We start from the raw sequence: 22,172 nt of genomic DNA, 5'->3' as shown, positions 1-22,172 counted from the left end.
CTGGAAGCAATACAAAAGATACAGACATATATAGCTGAAGATGTAGAAGTGACTCTCAGTGTAATTGGAAGTTAAATTGAGAATACTGAGATTTTCCCATACATTGTGAGTTCTCAAAGTAATATAGCTAATTGGAAAAAACTCTTAATTTCCATTATGTTTTGTAACTTTTTAAAAATTTCTTTGTCAGTCAAATGGATTGGATCTGTTTCTCATTTTATGGCTTATCAAACAAATGTTTTTAAAAAAACTCATGGCATAACTCTATGCAACATCTTTGTTATCCAACACCTCTTAGAACCACATTGTGAAGTTAAATGGAATCTTACCTTTAAGAGGCACCTTGACATCAAGGCCATAGAATAAAGGCAAGAGAGAAGAACAAGAATAGAAACAGAAACTGCAGAAGAAAAAGAAGAAGATTATGTAAATCTGAACTCTGAAGAGCCATTCAGGTAGTACAAAACCTCAGCCCTTCTACATTGCTCAAGTCTTCCCACTTCTTACATGTACAAAATACCTTTCTGCTTCAAAAATCCATACTTTTCAGTTATCTACTGGCAAAGTAATACCACCATTCAACTAACATTGGTTCATACACTTTAGAATTGCAAGGGGTCTTATGGATTAGTGGTCTGAGCTGCCAACTTTATAGATGAGGAAGATAAACACAGAGCAAATCAACTTACACAATTTCATGACACAGTGAGGGCTAGAGCTTAGCTATTTTGAGTCCTATATCATTATATATCATTGGCTCTATCTTCTGTGGATGAGATAGTATTTAAAAATATGATTAGTAAATATGATTAGTAGATATACTTATCATCACTATTGATCTACCATTACTTGGTTAATATGATGGATTTTAAGATCAAGGCACAACAGGGAAAATATTAATCTGTAGGATAAACGTATGTTACCCTAAACATTAACTATCCACAGTGGAGCCTTTCTGAGAAGGAAACTGGACACTACTAGCAATTACATTGGGACAATAAACTGGGTCTGTCCTGTGCAGACATTCTTATTGGTATGAAATATGCTTCTACATCAATGGGTATTTCAGATAATGAATGAGTGTCACGCTTCTGAGACCTCTTCTTATTTGACTCATAGAAGTAAATGAAGTCTGATCTATCTTTTTTTACTGAAAATCTTCACTAGAGACTCAGATAACTGAATGAACAAATACATTCTGTGTAGCTCTGGAATATAACTAACTGCTAATTACAAAAGATCATAAATTAGTTTCTTTTTAAATTTTGATTTCCTTGGCAATTTAACGTTATCCTATTCCAGGAACATCCTGTTTGACACAGCATCTTCAAATAAGGGTCATGTGTGGCATTCTCATATTATATATGCTATTTGAATATTTCTTTTATTGCCACTGCCTCACCTCTGAGGTCCCTGCTTCACTATGGCCAAATTCTACAAACAAATTATAAATGTGGTGCCAAGAGCCGTGTGTTGTTGACTGTTGGATTATTTTGAAAAGCAGAAACCTCATCCCTTAAAAATTAGTCCTTGAAAATATAGCTGGAAAAGCTATGGAAGGAGAAACTATAGAAGGAGAGGAATAGAAGGCTTCTCACTATTCCTATGAGGAGGTCAGACATCAGAGCTACTTTTCTGGGCATGAGGGAAGTCATCACTTTGTAACAAAATTCCTAGTCCTTGCAGTGTGGTGGGCAGATCACGACACCTGGAGTCAGATACCTTGACTTCCCAATTCGTCATAGATTGGCTATGTAATGTTGAGCATGTTTTTTCACCTCTTTGATCCACTGTTTTACTATTTACATGAGCAGGGATCATAATGTATGCTGGCTGTCCCATGGAATAATTACGAGGACCAAATAATGACAGCGGAAGTGCTTTGGACATGGTGAACTGTTGCATAGTGTTCAGAGTACTCTGCTGGGTTTGTCAAATACTCCATCTCTGACATAAATATCTTTACCCATTTTACTGGGTTAGAGGGTGAGTAAAAGGGAGGTAAATGAGTAGATTGTCCAGTATGAACCTCATCTCTCATTTAACTCTCTAGCCAGAAGTCGATTGGGTTATATTTTAAAACTAGCTTAGTTTATTATCTTATGGACAATATGAAGCTTTGATAACAAGAGGCTCTTATTCTCTGTATAGTTCATCACTACTTCATTATCATAAATATTGAGGAAGTTCAGACCTGTAAAATATATTGAGCAAAAGAATTGTGAAAAATTCATATTAAATTATAGGAATAATCTTAATCTCTCTTCTCTCAAAATTTTTGTGACATCTATTTAGAGAAGGAATAAAGTGGTGACATTAGTAGAAACACTGCCATGCTTTTTTTTTTTTTTTTTTAAATTTCAGTTGTGTGGAGACTGAATGGATATCAGAAAGTTTCTGGGAGCAGACTTGTCCTGATTGTAACTTCTTCCTTGATCTAGAACTGGGAAAGGGTAGGAATGGGTAGATAGCAATGTGTGTCTTCCTGCCAAGCACTGGGAACTTAAACTTAGTTCTCAGTTTGTTGTACTTTACCCTTGCCTCAATCAATGCTGCAGAACTAAGTAGCCACTTCTAAAATGAGGAAAATTCAAATATAAAAATTTTGCTGAGGTTGTACACATTAGGGGTGAAAAAAAATTTAAATTATACTTTTTAATTTGACTTATATATTCTCTGTGTTTCTTAATGTTCACATATGACCTAATTCCTCATGGGACCCATGAAAAGAGGTGAGTACAAGTGTTAACATTCCTACTTTGTCACTTCTCCAAGGTGAGCTAGGTACCTGAAGACCCAACTGTCTAAGAATCTAGATGCCTGGTGGTCCGGCTCCTAGAACCCACCAATACTCTCTGACATCATATATATGGACAACTAGAAGCAATTTAGAGTGAACCAAACTCTAACCAGATGTTTTGCTATTTTTTTCTTGCATGCCTGTGTTAGACACTGCAAAACAACCATATCCTTTCTTTATACAGGAATTTAGTCAATGAGACTGGGATGCTAGAGAAAACCTCCTGTGGTCTTTTCAGTATTCCTTGGCAGGACACTCCTGGCATGTTGCAAAAGGTGGTTCTTTGCTGTATAAGACTCTTGAGCTCAGGGCAGCTTGCTCAGCATCCTTGTCTGAGTCTGGCCACTTCTCCCAACAACCATCTCCAAGTGCCCTCTTTAAAACAACTATGCTTTAATGCCCCCAACACATTAGCTGTCTTGGCGGAATCAGTTTCTCTTTCAGCCCACTGGGGAAGGACAGGAGGGCAATAGTGATCAGGTGTCAACCTAAATTTCTGAATTTATTCAGGTGAAACTGAAACAGGAGGATAAAAGGGATTTATACAAACAGTGATGGGAAAGTACTTTTTAAAAGTTGCTAAAAAGATTTTTTCAAGAGAAAGAGCAAACTATAATAACAAAATTGAGAAAAAAATCTCTTAGAAGGGAAATGAAGAGGAGAAAGGGTAAGTTGAGAAAAGAAAGCACTTAGAGAAAGTAATAGGAATCAACACGAAGGGCAAAGTGTCCAGGCTAGGTGACAGATGGAGCAGCCTCTGCCTGAATTTGGGTACTCAACTGCAGGTGAGCACTACGTTTACTGCACCTAACACCTGCCTTTGCCAGGTCCACAGTAACTGAAAAACAAGGGAGAAAGAATGGGACTAGAAATCAATATTGCTTTCTAATTTAACAAATAAAGAATAAGATACATATTGAACTTAACACATACCTTTTCTTCTAAGTCCTTTATCTGTCTTTTCTGGATGTCTGTTTTATCTTCTAGGTCACGGATTCTCTGAGTAAAGGAAAAAAGAGAAGAAAAGGAAGCATTGGTAGGTGTTAAGTTGTACAGGAAAATTGTTCACTGAACTAAAATAAAACCTTCTATTACAATATTAACATTATACTAGCAGTTGGTGATATCACACATATACTTCTCCATATCTACAAAGTGGTTGTATGCTTCAAACATTAGTCAGACTTGTGGGGGAAAATAATTATCACTGATTATATTAAAAATATATTCTCCCCTCTGTGGTTTGGATCTTAGATATTTCCCAAAGGCTCATATGGTAAAGGCTTGGCTGCCGTCCTGAAGTGTTATTGGGAGGCAGGAGACGCTTTAGGAAGTGGGCCTACTAAAATGAGGTTAAAGGAGTGGTATTGAGGACATATTGGAACCTGTGTTGCTTTTATCTTTCTTTCCTTCTCACTGGCCACGAGGTGAGCAGCTTTGTCTCTCATGTGCATTCTACCATGATGTACTGCTGCAGGTCCAAAAGTGACAGAGTCAACTGACCATGGATTGATACCTCTGAAACCAAGAGCCCAAATAAACTTTCTTCTTTACTAAGTTGAGTTTTGCAGGTATTTTGTCACAGTGACAGAAAGCTGACAAGCAAACCACCCATCTCTTCTGGACCTATTCCTGCAGAGACCTTTCCCAGTTGAGAGGTGCAAGTACCACCACACTGACAATGGGCTTCGCCATGAGACTTGTTCTGGCCAAGATAATATGAGTTGGGTGAGATATGGGAAAAACCCCATTCTTGTAAAGAGAGCAGGATGCCCCATAGCTAATGAGCAAGAAACAGGCTGTTGCAAACTCTTTGGATTGAGATTCCTGGTTGTTTATTGGCACAGTAAAAACGGTTAAAGCTCACTGGTACAAATGTAAATGATCTCATTGTTTGTTGCTAGCATTTCCTTTCTTCCTTATTTCAACCTTGTATCAGGGTAGAATTTCCTCACAGACAGGATTGCCCAATTCTCAAAAATACTTCAATATAACTCCTCAGAAGGGAGTTGATAAACTAAAGAAAAAGACAAGTCCTAACAAAAATAGCCCAAGTAATCACAAAGACAAAAAAGCTTGTCTCGTTGAGCTTACCTGTCAACCATGTAACCAAATCCCACACATTTAAATTACATAGACTGCATATCAACATTACATATTCACAAATGAACAGTCTTCACAATTATAGCTGGTAATCTAAAGGCTTTTTGTGTCTGTGCACATGGCCACACTGTGTAGGCTTGTTATTTAATGCCTCTGTTGGAAGTAACTAAAAAATAGAGAACAGGGGCCTATGAAGAATATACTAGAAGCCAAATGGAGTGATAACATACCAAGAGAGGTTTTTATAATGCAATGTGGGGAGAAAAGCTGGAAAGCTGAACAAAGGACACTTTTCTGTAAAACAATAGTTCTCAACTGGGGTGGTTTTTCTCCCTCCCCGGGTGGGGGGGGCAGCTGGCAATGTCTAGATATTTTAAAACAGTATGTTTATTATAAAATGTATAATTTAGTGGCTTTTAATATATTCACAAATTTGTGCACCTCTCACCATGACCTAACTGTGACGACATTTTGTGTTGTTACTGCTGGGGGTATGTACAACTAGCCTCTGATGGGTAGAAGTGCAAATATCCTATAATGAAGAGGATAGTCCCCTCCGCATAAAGAGTAAAGAATTATCTGGTCCAAAATGTCAGTGTTCTGAGATTGAGAAAAGAGGAACTGATGTGTTTTGGTCAGAGTGAAACCATCGAGTTTGCTCTTGAAAGGATATGACAGTGAATGCTGGAGAAGCAGCTGGGACCAGATGCTGATGCTATATGTGTATGTGTGAAGTGTGTGCTGATGTATAATTTTTTTAGTGGTACTGGGAGATGGAATCCAGGGCCTAGAGCTCGGTAGGTAAGCACTACCCTTTCCCCTGCCCTCTTGTCTTCATTTCATTTTTGAGATAGGGTTTCATGCTAACTTTGTCAGGGCTCATTTCAAACTGGTGATCCTCCTGTCTCCACCTCCTTGAATAACTGGGATTGGAGGCATGTGTCACCATGCCTGATGTGTATTTTCAATGTGTTGCCTGTGTTCCAAGGCTACACATTAAAAGCCCAAATGTGTTTGGCATTTCCACCGTGCAAGCAATTCCTTGGCATGTCTCCTGAATGCAGAGGCTTGTATTATATTGAGAAAATCCTGAATACATGAGATTACTAAAGTACTTTATTCAACCATCCACTCTGTGCTTATTGGATACTTTTATAATGAAAAACACAGATAAGGCATCAACTAATTCCTGATCTTGATGAACTATGAGATCCAGATGGGAAGACAAAATTTAAAGCACAGAGAATAACAAATTGAGTTTAAAAGTTAAACAATGCCCCCAGAACATATATAGCTTCATCACCAATCTCCAATTCCTAGCGCAGTGTTTAGCATGAAGAAGCTGACCCCTCATGTTTGTTAAATGAATCCATTATGCTACATTATTTGATATAGGCTTGATTTCTTTTTCCTTCATATCCCCTTGCCATCCAACCCAATGGGAAATCTTATCAGACCCAAAATACATCATTTCTACCTACTTCTTTTTATCTCTACTGCTACAAAATAAACAAAGTCACTGTTATCCCTTTATGGGGATTGGTATGACAGGTTATTATTAGCTCTTCCTGTCTCTTTTCTTATCTATCCTACATCCATCTACAGCCAAGATAAACTTATGATGTGAAAGTATTGGGCTGGGGTATGTTAGGGCACTTGCCTAGTATTTATGAAGACGTGGGTTCTACACCTAGCACCACAGGAAAAAAAAAAGTGAAATGATCACAGCAGATCAGTTTAAGAGGTTTGGGAAAGGAAAGAAGTTAGCTGAGCTGTACTCAGAATAAATCCCTGCAAGAATAAAAGAATAAAAAAATAAAAGAATTAAAGGCCTGCAAAGTCCTACATGATCTGGCCCTTTGTTTTGCCTCCAACTTTGCCTCATATTAACCTTAGCCAGATTCTATGTACTCTTGCCATACTGATCTTTGCTCTGTTCCATGAATATTCTAAACTTATTCCTACCCTGGAGATCTAGCCCTTGCTGTTCCTATCTTCTGGAACATTTTGTGAAGATCTTTGTGTGGCTGCTTGCTTGGGTTGTAGATATTTTCAGATAGTAACCAATCCTACTACTAACCTCATACACATTCTCACACATACTATAATTTTCTCTGTGGTGTTTATTGCCATTCTTGGAAATTGCCTTTTTCAGTGTTCCTTTGTGGTATGGCTTTGTCCCTTTCCATCTGTAAGACAGATCAGAATAGTGATCTTTATGTTTTCTGTCACTATCGCATCCCTAACACCGGGTACTTATCAGGCCCTCAATAAAAGGTTTTGAATGAGTATGAAACAGGGAATGAAATGCAGATTTTTTTAGGCTTGTATGGTCCATTTTGTATATCAAGGAAAGAATCATGAAGGAGGTGGATCATACAATGGGACTGGAAAAAATGGGAATGCTTGAATAAATGTAATGGGAACTGGAGGACATTTTAGGATAAGCAACCACCAGGGCTGCTTAGCCCTCACTTTTCAAGTCATAACATGAGTGAGGAATTGGAATTAAGAATTTTGTTTGGAAATGGGTACTGGATGCCTATATTGAGTCACGCTAGTCTAGATGAATCATGGATAACTTACATGACATATGATATCACTATGCACTGGTCATTCGTACTGATCTTGGAGTTAGGCAGACCTGGGTTGTATTTCTGGATCATTGTTTACTATCTGTGTCATCATGGGCTGATCAGTTAAGCCTCTTGTCTTCAAAATTGTGATAATAAGAATACTTACCTCATAGGGCTGTTGTGAAGATTAAGTAAGTATAGCCCTTAGTTTGTTTCTTGACATAGTACGTGGTACTTAGTATATAGCAGCTTCCAGGCTTTGTTGCTGTTTCTATTTGTTCTGGGAATAAAGAAAAGGCCTTTGTTCTCTTTCACCCTGTTCATATTATTGGATCAGGTTCCATCATGGACTAGAATGAGTAATAGGAGAGAAGCACTCTTTCTGCCTGAAGAGACAGCACCCTGCTTCCTGCATAGGGGAGTAATCAGACTCCAGGAAATTCAAAAGGTACTTTATGAAAAAGTAGTTCTAAAAATGACAGCAAAGTTGAAATGTCAATTTTCTGAAGACTGAGCTATTACAAAACTGTATTAGTGATGGTGGAAAATAACGGTTATTCAATTTAGTCTCTGAAAATCTTCTGAGCATCTATCTACGTACTTACAGTTAACACGATGTACTTAGTACTATGTCCCACTTGCTTAGTACTAAACTATACAGATGCAGGGGCTCGATCCTCACCTGATGGGCTTGCTGTAAGAGCTCCATTCTCTCCTGGAGAATCTGACAGTCATACTCTCTGCTCTTCCTCAGCATTTGCCGTCGTAACTTTTCTACTGCTGTCCTCAGCTCCTCTTGCTGTTTTTCGCTTAACAATTCACCAAACTTGATAACAGTTTCTTGCTGCAGAGCATTGTACAAAGTAGCTTCTAGTTCCTGGATTCTCTGGCAAATAAAATTAGAAAAGTCTAACTTTGGAACTGAGCATTTGTGCGTGGTGTGAGGATGCATACATGGGTGCCTGTGCTCATGGATTTGGTGCTTTAGTTTCACAAGATCTTATCCACAGAAGGAATTTCAAAGCCTTTCTAGGTCAACTCCCCTCTGAACATTTTCTTTATGAGATTCCATAAATGTTATCTAGATAACAGGTGAACTGCTCTAGTGAGAGAAACTTGTTCTCTTTTTTGGGATCCTGTCCATTTCATATACTTTTCATTTTTAGAAAACCCTTTATCACAATTACTGTACCTCCTCCTCAAGTGTATCTGAAAGCATCTATCATGGTGGCCATACTTTAGGAATAAGTGGTCTATGCTGGAAAAAATACTTGAAATTTGAGATATGTTTCATACACAAAATGCTACTTCTCATTCACATAACAGTCCTCTGTATTTCAAGATGGTTTAATGGTCTCCGTGTTTTTTTCTTGAAATAAAAATTGGGAAATATGAATCCAAAAATGGAGTCCTGGAGTTGGTCTGGTTTTAATACACTGAGAATGATCCTTGCTTTAGTTCTAATGTTTCCCTTTGAGTCCCTTCTTTGAGAGATGAAGGTCTAGTGTCTCTTGTATTTCAGTGTTTTTTCCCACATTGAGTTGTTAAAATCTATAATCTTATCCCCCGTAACTTTAACAGGAACGGCAGGGAATATTTTACTAGCTCTTGTTCTGGAGTAAGGATATGTCATCTTTTAAAGATTAAATATGGTTTTCTGAATGAGGACTTGATAGCTTCAGGAGCCACATAAATACTCAGCTTAATTTTATTATCTATAGGCAGGAGAGACAAGGGTGAAAGGGTAGGAAAGGAGGAGAAACCCACTTGCTTCTTTATTCTCTAATTAGTGACCAATTCTCATTCTTTCCTTTCCCCATCAATCATCACCAGAATCTCCTATTCATTCTGGAAGGGGAAGACTAAGTCATCCTTGTTATAAGGAGGGGCTAAGTGTTTTTTGCTCTTTTCCCCAAAGTGACTCAAGCTGCTTCCAGGAAAGCATTATAAAAACCTCTGCTAGCAACTTCTTGAAATATCCCTCTAATGTGTTCTTTTTCTTTTGATTCATTACGATGAACGAATAAGGTTGAGACAAAAAGAGAGAAGTAATAAGAGCTGTACCATATGAGGAATTTTGCAATATGAATTTTGTAGACTGGAAAAGTTCAAATGTAACTTTAATCATCATAACTTTCTGGAGGAGAAAAAAACGCATAGTCCACTTGCTAGCGTGGCCTCACTTGCTGTGGCTGGATTATGATAGTTAATTAAGGTCACAATTTCTGGAATCAGATCTACACAAAACCAGTCTACCAACTTGGGCAAAGTTTCTAAACTCTCTAAGCCTTACTTTCTTCATATGTAAGATAGAAATAATATTCCCTATGCCTCAAATGGTAACTATGAGAAATAAATGAATTGAAAATATGCATAAGAAGCATTAAATACACAATTTAAATTCTATCACTGGACTAGACTCCCCAATGATTGCTTTTGACTTGATAAAATTATTTTTTAATCTACATTGACATCCAATATGCCCTTCATCTAAATATTATTTTACAATATACATTTAATTTTTGATGAAGTATAATTTTCTATTAAATATTATAATATTTTAACAGGAAAGACAGGGATTTTTTTGGTTGTTGTACAATAAGAACTAGAAATCAATACATAAATGACCTACATGCTATGTCTGTTCAAATCTATTCAAATACACAGCATGAAAAATTAAATGGGATGCCTTATTTCATAGTACATGGACATTTCAGGTGTCTCCATCATTTGTTATACCTACCATATACGCTTGGTCAAGAGCTTGTTTTCTGTAGTCTAGTTCTTCCTCCAGATAGCCTTTTATTTTACAGAACTGTTCCTAAAATAAAAGGTCATATTGGTAAATAGGAAGAGCCAGGTAACTAGAAAGTGATATACAAAGTGTACTGATTTATGTTTTCTCCAATTCTAACGTAAGACAAATGTCTAGTATTTATAGAATTACAGATTTTTGCCTATTAGGGAAATAGTTCAACTTGCACACACATACACAGGGAATGTGAAAATCAATAGAAAGAAGCAAAAGATATAATGTAAAATCCACATGGGATGTTCTTAAAGATTTTTAATGCCAATCTGAGAGTATGTGATTAAGTAGAGATCTTAACAAGTTGTGTGTGAACACTGGTGGTCTTCTGTTTCTGCTGGTTCTGCACCCAGAGACTCAACCAACTATGGTATGGAAATATTTGAAAAAATTACACTGTATTGAACATGCAAACACTCTCCATTATTCTTCATGGAAACACAGTATCAATCACTACCTTACAATTACATAGCATTTATTTCTGTATTAGGCATTATAAGTAATCTTGAACTGATTTAAAGTACATGAAAGAATTTGTGTGAGTTTATATGCAAATACCATGCCATTTTATATAAGGAACTTGACCATTTGTGGATTTTTGTGTTTGCTGGGCATCCTGAATCAATCTCCAATAGATATGGAGGGGTAACTGGGTATTGTAATAGTATATTTTTGTGCGAATATTACAAAATGTAATAGGGCAGCACTGTATAATAAACAAATTTAACTTATTCAAATTTATTTTTGTACAATTAGTACAAACAGAGACAAATAATTAAAGGAGAGGGGGTGGTGATTCTGCCTGCACTGCAACTTGGTAAATAGGTGTCTCCCTTGCCACACAGCTGGGGTGAGCTGGTAGACACAATCTGATGTTTCCTCACTTGTCAGTTCCTGTGTGCCTCTTACAACAGAAACGCCTTTCATTAGCATTTAAAACTATATTTTTGAGTACAACATAGTCCCAGGTGAAAGTCAGTTACTGAGTGTTTAACTGAAGGAATAAGCACTGCTTCCAGCCTGCAGGAAAGCCCAATTGCTGTGGCTTTTGCAGGAATGTGTAGTCACTGATCACCCCTGAGTTTCATTGCCTATGACACTACCTGGCACAGGCTGGTTGCTTCATTAATATTTGTGCATTTATAGAGGTTTCAAGAGTAATTGTGAATACAAACAGTTTTTGCTTTATGCCTTGACTGTAGAGTCTAACCTTCTGGTAAAATATAAACTGCATGTAAAATATAATCAAATGATTTATAAGCTATAATATGTTATAAGATATAAGTTACTATTCTTAATACAGAATTCACTGGCTTGAATTTTACTACATTTTAATTAATAATAATAACATTGATAAAGTATTGGTATAAAATTTTATACATTGTTGTAAGTTAATAGTGGCCAGTGCCTATAGTTGGAGGTTTACAGTTTTAAAAATTATGTTAAAATACACATGCCATAAATTTACCACTTTTATCCTTTTTAAGTTATAACATGAAGTATTCTCACATTATTATGCAACCAATGTTTACAAAATTTTCATCTTACAAAAGTGAAACTATTCCTATTAAATATTTCCCCCTACCCTTTTTTGCGGTACTAGGGTTTGAACTCAGTACAAAGTGTAGTGGCCTACACTTTAAGCCACTCTGCCAGCCCTTTTTTAGCGATTGGTTTTTGAGATAAAGTCTTGCAAACTACTTATTTGCCTGGACTAGCTTTGAATTGAAATCCTTCTGATCTTTGCCTCCTGAGTAGCCAGGATTATAGGCATGAGCCTCTGGTGTCTGGCAATTCCTCATTTTTGTCCTTTTAATCAAGGTAACCAAACTCTCTACTTCATGTTTCTATGAATTTGACAAGTCTAGTCTCTCACATGATCCAAATTATACAGCATTTGTCTTTCTGTGACTAGCTTATTTCCCTTAACATAATGTCATTGATGTTTATTCACATTGTAGCTTGTGTCAACAGTTCCTTCTTTTCTCTGGCTTAATTATACCACATTTTGTTTATTCATCTGCCAGTGGATATTCTGATTATTTCTACCCTTTTTTTTGTTGTGAACATGGATACACTATGAACATGGATGTATAAATATCTCGTCCAGACCCTGCCTTTGATTCTTTTGGATGTACGAATCCAGAAGTAGTATTGTTGAATCATATGATAATTCTACTTTGAAGTTTTTGAGCAATTATTATAATGTTTGCCATACTGGCTGTACCATTTTACATTCCCTGTAGTGTACAAGGGTTCTAACTTCTCTATATCTTCGCCAACACTTGTTATTTTTCTGTTTTTTGATAGCAGCCACTCTAATTGATGTAAGGTAGCTTAGGGATTCTTAAAATCATACTGATACCCACCATTTCTGTGATTTCTATTTCATAATAACTTATGGCAGAAAAATTACTTAGTTTAAGAAAGAAAACACTTAATTCAATTTTCTTTAGCTTTAGTTTTAGAAATATCACTAAAGCATAACATGTTTTTCTGAGAGACTAATGACTTGAAATTACTGGCTACTTCGGGAATTTTGTACCACAGTCTGTACATAATCTAAAAGGAAGACTATAAACTTTCATCCATTCCACACAACACTGGCAAAAGTAACTCTCACCTTCCATTTGCCTTGGAAATGTTACTTAATTTTTATGATAGTTCATCTTTGCACTCACCATGTCACTTTCTAATTCCATCATTTTCTGGTGCAGGGCAGCCTCTGCTCCTTCGATCTGCTGGATCCACTAGGAATTAAAAAGACAAAGTTTGAAAATGATTGCTTGATGAAGAACAAACCTCGTGGACTGATCCTTGAGGTGCTCAGTCTCCTCACTTAATCTCAGGAAGCAGACTGAGAACTTAAAGTGAAAACTGACTGCATTACTTCCTAGTTCAGACACGAGGCTATATAGTCTTCCATGCATGCACCATTAATTTAATAAATGCATTCTCCGATGTCTACCACATGTCAGGCACTGTGCTAGGTCCTAGGGCTGCAATGGCAAACAAGACCAAAGGTTTTGCCATTTTTGGATGACCCAATGAGAGGTCTTCTTGGAAACAACAGTTGCACTCAAATCAGAAGGAAGAATGGAGAATATTTGGGAACAAAACCAGGAGGAAGTTCTAAGCAGAAGGAGCACCCTAAGTGATATGAGTCTTTGAGTAATATGGTATGAGTCCACCATAGATATGGTTTAGTAGAACGAATTATGATAATGGATCTCTATTAAGTTAAATGTCAGCTTATGCCTCAGGGGGCAAACGGGCATAATTATTAAGTGTGCAGGTTTTAGAAGGAGACTATCTTGGCTTCAATTCAAATTCTAGCTTTTCATGGCTGTGTGGCCTTAGAAGATAACCTGATTTCTCTGAATCTCAAATTTCATATCCGTAAACTGAAGTTAATGATATGACAGCAAGGCATGGGGGCTCACACCTGCAATCCAAGCTACTTGGGAGGTGGAGATAGGAAGATTGATGTTCGAGGCCAGTTGGGGAAAAATTTAGTGAGAACCTATCTCAAAAAACAAGGTACAGCCAGGCACTGGGGGCTCATGCCTGTAATCCTAGCTACTCACGAGGCAGAGATCAAGAGGATTGCAGTTCAAAGTCAGCCTGGGTAATAGTTCACAAGACCCTATCTCAAAAATAGCCAACACAAAAAAAGGGTTGGTGGAGTGGCCCTGGGTTTAAACCCCAGTACCACCAAAAACAAAAACAAGGCAGGCATGGTGGTACATGCCTATAATCCCAGATACTCAGGAAGCAGAGGTAGAAAGATCAGCCTCAAAAGTGGGAAAACATATCTGAACAAAAAAAGAAAAACTGAAGCAAAAAAGATTTGGGGGCATGACTCAAGTGGTAGACTACTTGCCAGTCTAAGACTCTGAGTTCAAACCCCAGTACTGCCAATGATTAGTTAAGTAATTAACAACCATAATGTGACAATTAAAGGAAGACATTCATGTGAGCTGTTATTCATTGTGTACTGCATATACTAGTGTACTCCACTACCAGGTATTTCTTTTGAATTTACCTGTTATGAATTATGGACCGAGTATTTCTATGTACTAGAACCTGGATAATTATGGAGCTGTCCCAGGTCCAACCACCTCTCAGCTATTGGAATTGGGGGGTGGGGGCAGAGAAAACGGCATGTCGAGATGGGAGAGGCATGATTCTCCCAGCCCTCTGTACATATACAGGGCTTACTCTTGAAACAAATTTCAGTCAAAAGCCATGGTTTCTTGTATACTGTCAAGTTTTTACTAAACCTCTTCCTCTTGTTTCCTGCCCTTTGGTCATGGGGAAACAAATGTGAGAAAACAAAAGTCATATTTTTAAGAGCAATGTGACACTTAGCAGTTAAGTCCTAAGCTTTAGATGTAGCTGTGTATGGCTCCTGCTCCACACTATTTGGGTACCCAGGGCATTACTGATCACCCCAGCCTTAGTGTCGCCATGTGCAAAATGAAGATAGAGGCACCTATGTTGTAGGGAACAATGTGACCATATATGTACAGTGTCAAGTATAGTGCCTGACCCACAATGTCATTCGAGGTCATTGCTATTGTTTTTAAATACAAAGACACAATAGGACTTCCTTGCTAGAATTTTGTTTAGGCATCAACTTTGGCTAAAGATCATATATCCATACAGTGAGAGTTCAAATTTGTAGTATCAGAAAATTCAAGACTGACATTTAGAATTGCTTGAGAGTGAAACTTAACTGAATGCCAAAGGTGAGATATGACTTTAATCTGTGAATTGCAAAGGTCTACACCAAAACCAGTTTCATAGGCCACGAGCATCAGGGCAGGCTTGTGTCTTATCCATCTGGTCGCTCACTTTCTACCACAGCGCTAAGAAGACAGTCATCACCCTGTGCTTGTTCAAGTGAACCCAACAGAGTCTGTCTTACAAAAGAGGAAAGTGGAGCCATGTGATAATTCACCACAGCTGTAATGGGCCATCCAACATGCTCTGAACCGCCTGCTTCCTGGTTTCATAGGATTCTTGAAAGAAGTCTGGCACAACAGTAAAGATTACGGACTCTGGTCCAGACTCTGACTCCATCAATTTCTGGCTGCGTGAATTTGAACAGTCACCTACTTTCTCTGTTTTTCAGATTCCTTGTGTAAAAGAAAACACTAATGTCTAGACTTGGCAGTCATAACAGTGCATAGTTTAACAGCAGCACTATACACGTGTTCATTATGACTCAATACACTTTGCACCAAACGTATAGGCATCGCTGATTTAGATGGATGTATCTAAGTAAATGCAATGCATGCGAGGTTGTTTTCTGTTTCTTTCACCTTCCTAGTCCACACCTTCCATCAATTGTTCCTTGTAATAAATAATTGCAGGCCCCTCATGAATCCAGCTGAGATGCTCTGGCCATAAATGCTAAATGAACATCTAACCTAGTGGTACAGATTGTGTTGTATTCATCTCTGAGCCTCGTGTCACTAGAACAGTGTCTGGACATTCACAGATTCACTCATTCACTTCAGTGAACATTTACTACCTATTATACTTGATGTCCTTGTTGAAAAGCTAGGAGGAAAGGAGAGAGGGAATATACATCATATTCACCCACATGGGCTTAAAGTCTAGAGGGCAGTGGAGGAATAAAAGTAAATGGGCAGTTCAGTACAATTGTCAAAATCCAGGGAGCAGGAACACGGTCACTGCAGAGGTGTGAATGGGAAAGCTTCTCTGTATGCGGAGCAGCCTAATAATTACGATTCAGGCAGGCAAAAGTGGAGAAGGAAGATGGGAACCTCTTCTAGGTGAAGAGAACAGGTAAAGGGCCAAGATGGAGACAGAGATAGAGATAGATGTAAAGGAGAGAGAGAGAGAGAGAGAGAGAGAGAGAGAGAGAGAGAGAGAGAGAGAGAGAATGCTAGAAGAATAGGTAGGTAAGGGCTGGATCCCAGGGATCCCTCTTGCCAAGTTGTAGATTCTGAAGTTTCTGTTGGGGACAATGTGGTGCTCTTAATTTGCTTGAGCGGGGGGAGCTGGTCAGGTCCCTGGTTTCTACAGATTTTATGTGACTGAAATTGTAAACACTTCAATAGGCCTTTCTAAAAGATAAGGCCTTTCTTTCCCAAACAAAAACAAAACAAAACAACAACAAAAAACCCCCATAATCACAAGGTCTTTCTCATACTTTGCAAAGTTAACATTAGTATCTTTTGTCATCTGACACCTGCTGTATATTAAAATTTGGACAGCAAAATGTCTTTTAAAAATCAAACCAAAAAAACTCTTGGTTTACTTAAATGAGGATCCCAAACAGGATCATTTCAATATTTCTCAACACTCTTTGTATTTTATAGTAAAGTTACTTCTTTTTAGTTTTCTCCCTTTATATAACTATTTTGAGTAACATAACAATGTTATTTGACCTGTACAATTCCCTCATTTTAAATTGGAGAACATGTATTATTTCTAAGTGTTATGTACTCTGAAATTAAGAAAGCATTCTGATAAATGTATACAGTACAATTTTCACTTTATCCAAACATGCGTACATGATTCTCGTCTCTGTGCTGAGTGATGAGGCATTTTGCAAATAACCAGGCTCTTTCCTCTTCTTGCTTGTCTTGGCATTTGCCAGGTTTAGACACAAGAGGGCAAGAGCACCCCAGTGTTGCTTTTCTCCTGACAGTCTCTACGTTGAGATTTCTCAGTGAGACTACACTACAGTGAGCGCCTCCAAGATGCAGAATCACTGGAGAACAATAGGTAAGTGCACATCCACGGGAGCCTCTGAGACAAGAGCAATGCTCCAGTTTACCACCTCTCAACAAAACCCTTCTTAATTGGTTCCCAGCTTGGTAGGATTGCTTGAGTAATGTAAGAAGTTTTCCCATTCTTTAAGAATGATACATATTCAAGGTAAAATTATTCATCCACTCCAAATCAGTGTCTGGTGTCTGGACTTTTCTTGTGTATTCTCTCATCTCTTTGGGTTGGATCACATTTATTACATATTCAATAATTCAAGGTCATGTGCAGAAGGAATGCCTTCTACACCTTGCCCATTTCTTTGGATGTGGAGTCTGACATGAGATGATGTGAAATGTTAGTATGACTTATTACCTTCTCTGCTAGGGACAGCACAGTGCTGGCTTGAATTATGGCCACTTGTTCTTCATTTCTTAAATTCTGTAAAAAAAAATAAAAGAAGAAAGACAATAAACTGAAGATGTTTATGATATATACCCAATAGAAAAAAATATGTCACAGGCACTGCTGTATATGCATACATGAGACCTCAATAAATTCCTGCTCTGTTTAGTAATAATTCTTAACAAAGAGTTCAGAGTTAATTCATTTACTATGCCAAAAGAGGCATGTTATATGTGATTCTTTTTTCATTTCTCTAATACTTAATTTTGCATTACTGTAAGTGTACTTCATTAATAGCAAAATTGTGAGAAAATCAGAAATCAAGAAACCATGAAATAAAGAACAGTTCTGTTCTTTCCTCTGGTAATCTTTCAAGAGAAAAACGGTCACTCCTCAACTTGCATGCATCATTCATGTCACAATGATGGTCCTCTCTGAGAATTAATAGACCTCGACCCTGTCTGGAAGGAGTTTTTAGAAAGGAAAAGGACTATAGCTTTCTACTTCACTTTTAGGGGCTGCCAACAATCCTAATATTTAGCAGGATTTGCAACTATTGTGCTGATTAATTTTACAATGGTGCCTCTGAGCAGCAGTCAGACAGTAATTAGCTTTAATCTCTACAGATGTGGTCTGCATTCAAACCTGAAACCTGCCCAGGAAGAACACTTTACTAAATTGGGTTTCTGCTACTACCTTCCTGAGAGCCTTCCAGCCCCTGAACCATGCTGTCTGATAAACTGTAGATGCTCTCTTGGGAGCTACATGCTTAGGTGAGTGAGTATGGTGTCTCACTTGCTGTTATTTTACACGTGATTCACTGGCAAGTATTTCTTACCTGTGTTCTAGGTAAATCAATATATATGCCATATTTAGTTCATTACTCACCCCATTATCACCCAAGATATCAAGTTGCTTTATGAGATCTGGGATGTTTACATCCTGCAAAATCAAGAAGATGAATTCAAGCCAAAGACATAACTGAGGTCTCCCACTTTACCAGCACCTGAACACTTAGAGAAGATAATTGGGGCTATACTTTGTTGACTGTTTCCAGCCAGGTACACCAGGTTTTAAATTTCTTCTGTGCTTCTTACAACCTGTGTGAACTTGGAGTACCATGTAACAGTTCATTCTGGAGATAATAAATCTGGACATTAACTTTTCTTATAATTGCCAATTTAAATTTTTTCCAATTATGATAGCTATTGGGCAGAGAAAAAGTAATATAAAGAATCAACCAATTTTTTTCTAATTTAGAGGAAGTCTGATCTGGATGAATTTTGGACTTTCATGCAGTGAACTATAAAACTATAGTGGAGTTCTTTTTTTTTTTTTTTTAGATTGTTGGGATTAATTTTATCCTATGGGAAAGTGCTTGTTTTTACTTTAGAGCTTGAGTCTGTTTGAAGCAGCTGGACTCCATTTGAAACAGTTCCCTTGAATGTGAATTGTACCCATTGGATTAGGTTGGGATTTAGGTAAGAAAAATGCATCTCAGGAAAAGAAATAGACAATTTCTTTTCTTTTAATTAAAACTGAATCAGAAAATTACTTTGGTTTACAAATTTTCATGTAGCCCAGGAAGGCCAGAAGTTTAAATACTGTGAAAATGGCTGAAGATGGAAGACAAGGAAGCACGGCTTTGCTACCTCATTCCTCTACCACATTTGCAGCTCATTACTACAGTTCTTTCCATAGACTCATGTTCAAACAGCAGTACAGCAAAGCCCTACCACCAGGAAAGGGAAAGTCTAGCCCTCTATCCTAGGGAGAGAGAAGGCAATTGGAACAGGTATGTCCAGCAGCTCAGAGTGGGAGCAGGAAGGACCATACAGAGTAAAGGAGAGACCAGGAATAACAGGAGCCACCCCAGCTCTCCCTCAGAAGAAAGTATTCACAATGTGATTTCTTTACATTACATCACTTATTTCTGGGAAACACAGCCACCTCAATCCAACCTTAATATTTAAAATGTGTTCCAGTGGATTTAATATAGATAGAATTCTATTTTAGCTAATAAACAACATGTCATAAACCTTAAGCCCTTCTAAAAGGAAGAGATCCTCCCTAAATAAAACACATCAAAAGACAAGGTGAACTAGATGACTTCAAAGGTCTCTTCTGGCTCCCAAATCCTCCACAGGGCCTAGAAAGTCACAACAAAGGGATTCAGCAAATATGTTTTTATCTGGCAGACTTGAAATATGCTTCTTGAAGTACTGACTTTATTTCATATTTCCCCCAGATAATTAAGGCTAATTATCTCAATAAATATTTTGATTCTACACTGTTCTTTATGTTACTCTGTTCTAAATGATTATGGCTGTATTCTTTGCCATTACCATTCTTACATCTATCTCACATTTATTTTGCTCTCCTGGCTTTTCAAAAGATGTGACAATAGTCACATCTATTGAAAATATTCAAGTCCTACATGATTTGTACCAAAATGAGATCCAGTGACTGTAAGACAAAACAGTCCAGAGCAACATGTCTTTCTCCAATTCCCAGTTTTTCTAATTTCTACAAACATAAAATGTTTAATGTCTGCTCACCTTGACACCTTCCTTCATACAGTAGATCTGCAGAGCACTCACACCATCTGAGAATGGGTGAATTTGTAGATTAAATGGAGGGGATCGCCTCTCTCTCTCCTTGGAATACAGAGAAAAATATAAGTGAATTAAAAAAGCAACAAGAGATTAAACACTAAACTACTTCTCTCTTTATGCTATTTCAGCAGTTTATCAACATGCCATTTGACCAAAAAAAATCAACAACTAAACTCAAGATGCTCATGCTTAAATTGAATAGAAAAGAACTAACTAGTCAACTAAGAAATATGGGAGAAATACATAGAGATGGTGTTTTCTATTCCTGAAAATTTTTTTGATTAGGGAAATGCAGACAGCAGAGTTTCAACTTAAGCTGTATAAGGACTTAGAACGTTCAGATATCACAGAGTGGTCTTGCCATAAAGTTTTATGGTAGCAACCACCCTTTTGTACACAGTCTGCTCAATTTTTTATGAGCAAGATATACAGGCTGCAAGAGATGGCTTACTGAGGGTTACCAACTGCTAACTTTTTCACAGACCTAATCTGAAATACTCTCAAGAAGAAATCACTGCCAAAATAATAGTCATACAGTCTTTTTCCTTATACTCTTGCCTATCAACCAGATCCTATGACAGATTCTACATGATACAATCAAAGTTCTATTTGATATATGTTTTGTTTAAAAAGCAAAACCCCAAAACAAAGACTGGAAATTTGGCCTGGTCCATCTAGTATGTCATAAAACAAGCTACATTGGTTCTTAGCCTTCTTTTTGCATAAATGCATTGTGGAATAAAAAGTTTACTTATAATTCAAATTTAACTATAAGATATTTTATATAGCATATTTTGAAATATAATTTTACTAGTAATATTTCAATGTATCAAAATTCAATGAAAGATGGACATTATTTGAAAGCAACGAATTAATGAAGTTTTAATCTATTAATTTATTTAGAAATTGTTCATCAGACTTGTCTATAAAGATGGCAGTGTTTGAAGAGCACATCTCTGTGTGCTGCAACAAGATTTCTGTACTTACCAGTCCTGGACTTGGGCAAGTTATTTTATCTCAGTTGTTTCAGCTACAAAATCCTGAGGTTAATTGTGAGTCCAAGTGAGAGTTTGAATCTGAAATGCTTAATTCAGCCCCTGGTCCCTAGTGTGCTCAGTGCATGACCTGATTATTTTTATTATTACCACCATCCTTTTCTTACTTCTAGCTCTAGGTTTCGAAACTCCAGCAGCTCATTCTGGTCTCTGGCATCCTGAAGTTCCTGTTGTAGCCGGTGATTTTCTGCCTCCTGTTTTTCTATCTAATAAAGCAAATCCTGAAGTTAGATGAACATTGCAGCTACAACTTTGCAAAGCAAGCATGAATAGTGCTCATTTACTCAGTAAATGAATCATCTAGACCACGAAAAAAATTCCTAGGTAGATATGAATAAAGTAAGTTTTTAGCTTTTCTTCTACTTATCTTTCAGTCAAGAGGTTTTGTTGTTGTCATTTTGGTTTTCATCATAGAGAAAAATGCCCAAAGACATCTGTTTCTGGGGATAAAGTCTACGACTTCTGTGAATAGTGAATCTGAAATACTCACATGCCTTTGTTGGGAGTCAGACTCAGTACACTAGACCCAGATTTAAGGGAATGTGTAAAGAAGATTGACACCTTTAGCCCCTGGAGTTACCTACCTACCAGTTGTCAGAGAAATAATTTTCATTGTGAATTGACGCTTCATAATTGTATAAGTTTATTGGGTGCAAAGTGATGCTATAATTTGTGAACATAATGTGGAATAATGAAATCAAGTCAGTGAACATTTCCATCACCTCACATACTTAACATTTTTAGTGATAACGTGATAAATACTTAGGAATTTTGAAGTATATAGTAAATTTTTTTTTAAAAAAATCCACTTACTTTGAGAATTTCAGTTACTTACAGATGAAAGACAAACTCCTTAATATGGAATTCAAAAATCTTAGTAATGTGGTCTTTAGCTTGTTTTCCAGTTTTACGTGTCATCAGTCATTTCTATATACTCACATGCAACCCCACACTTACTAGAATCCTGCAGTGCTGATTTACCCTATGAATGGACTATTCCAGGAGCTCTCTCTGTGTTCATCTCTGTCTGTAAAGGACTCCTCATTTCTCCTTTTGAAGTAGAAA

At 37.3% G+C, this 22,172-nt stretch overlaps 1 protein-coding gene across 3 annotated transcripts in view; it reads right to left on the bottom strand.

Moving 5' to 3' along the window:
- Window positions 1-329: 329 nt before the first annotated feature.
- The window catches only part of Jakmip2 (janus kinase and microtubule interacting protein 2), a 149,322-nt gene continuing 127,479 nt past the window's right edge, over window positions 330-22,172 (bottom strand). For all 3 annotated transcript variants that reach the window (XM_074076701.1, XM_074076700.1, XM_074076702.1), the window contains 9 exons: window positions 21,215-21,313; window positions 19,996-20,094; window positions 18,326-18,379; window positions 17,408-17,473; window positions 12,970-13,038; window positions 10,223-10,300; window positions 8,162-8,365; window positions 3,734-3,799; window positions 330-400 (listed from right to left, as the gene is read on the bottom strand). In XM_074076701.1, coding sequence (XP_073932802.1) covers window positions 350-400; window positions 3,734-3,799; window positions 8,162-8,365; window positions 10,223-10,300; window positions 12,970-13,038; window positions 17,408-17,473; window positions 18,326-18,379; window positions 19,996-20,094; window positions 21,215-21,313 — 786 coding nt within the window. In that variant the 3' untranslated portion in view covers window positions 330-349. The remainder of the gene's footprint in view (window positions 401-3,733; window positions 3,800-8,161; window positions 8,366-10,222; window positions 10,301-12,969; window positions 13,039-17,407; window positions 17,474-18,325; window positions 18,380-19,995; window positions 20,095-21,214; window positions 21,314-22,172) is intronic.

The sequence above is a fragment of the Castor canadensis genome, chromosome 6 (genome assembly GCF_047511655.1).
Source record: "Castor canadensis chromosome 6, mCasCan1.hap1v2, whole genome shotgun sequence".
In the NCBI taxonomy this organism is placed as follows: Eukaryota; Metazoa; Chordata; class Mammalia; order Rodentia; family Castoridae; genus Castor; species Castor canadensis.
The sequence above is the reverse complement of the archived record's forward strand: the minus strand, read 5'-3'. Positions and strand labels throughout refer to the sequence as shown.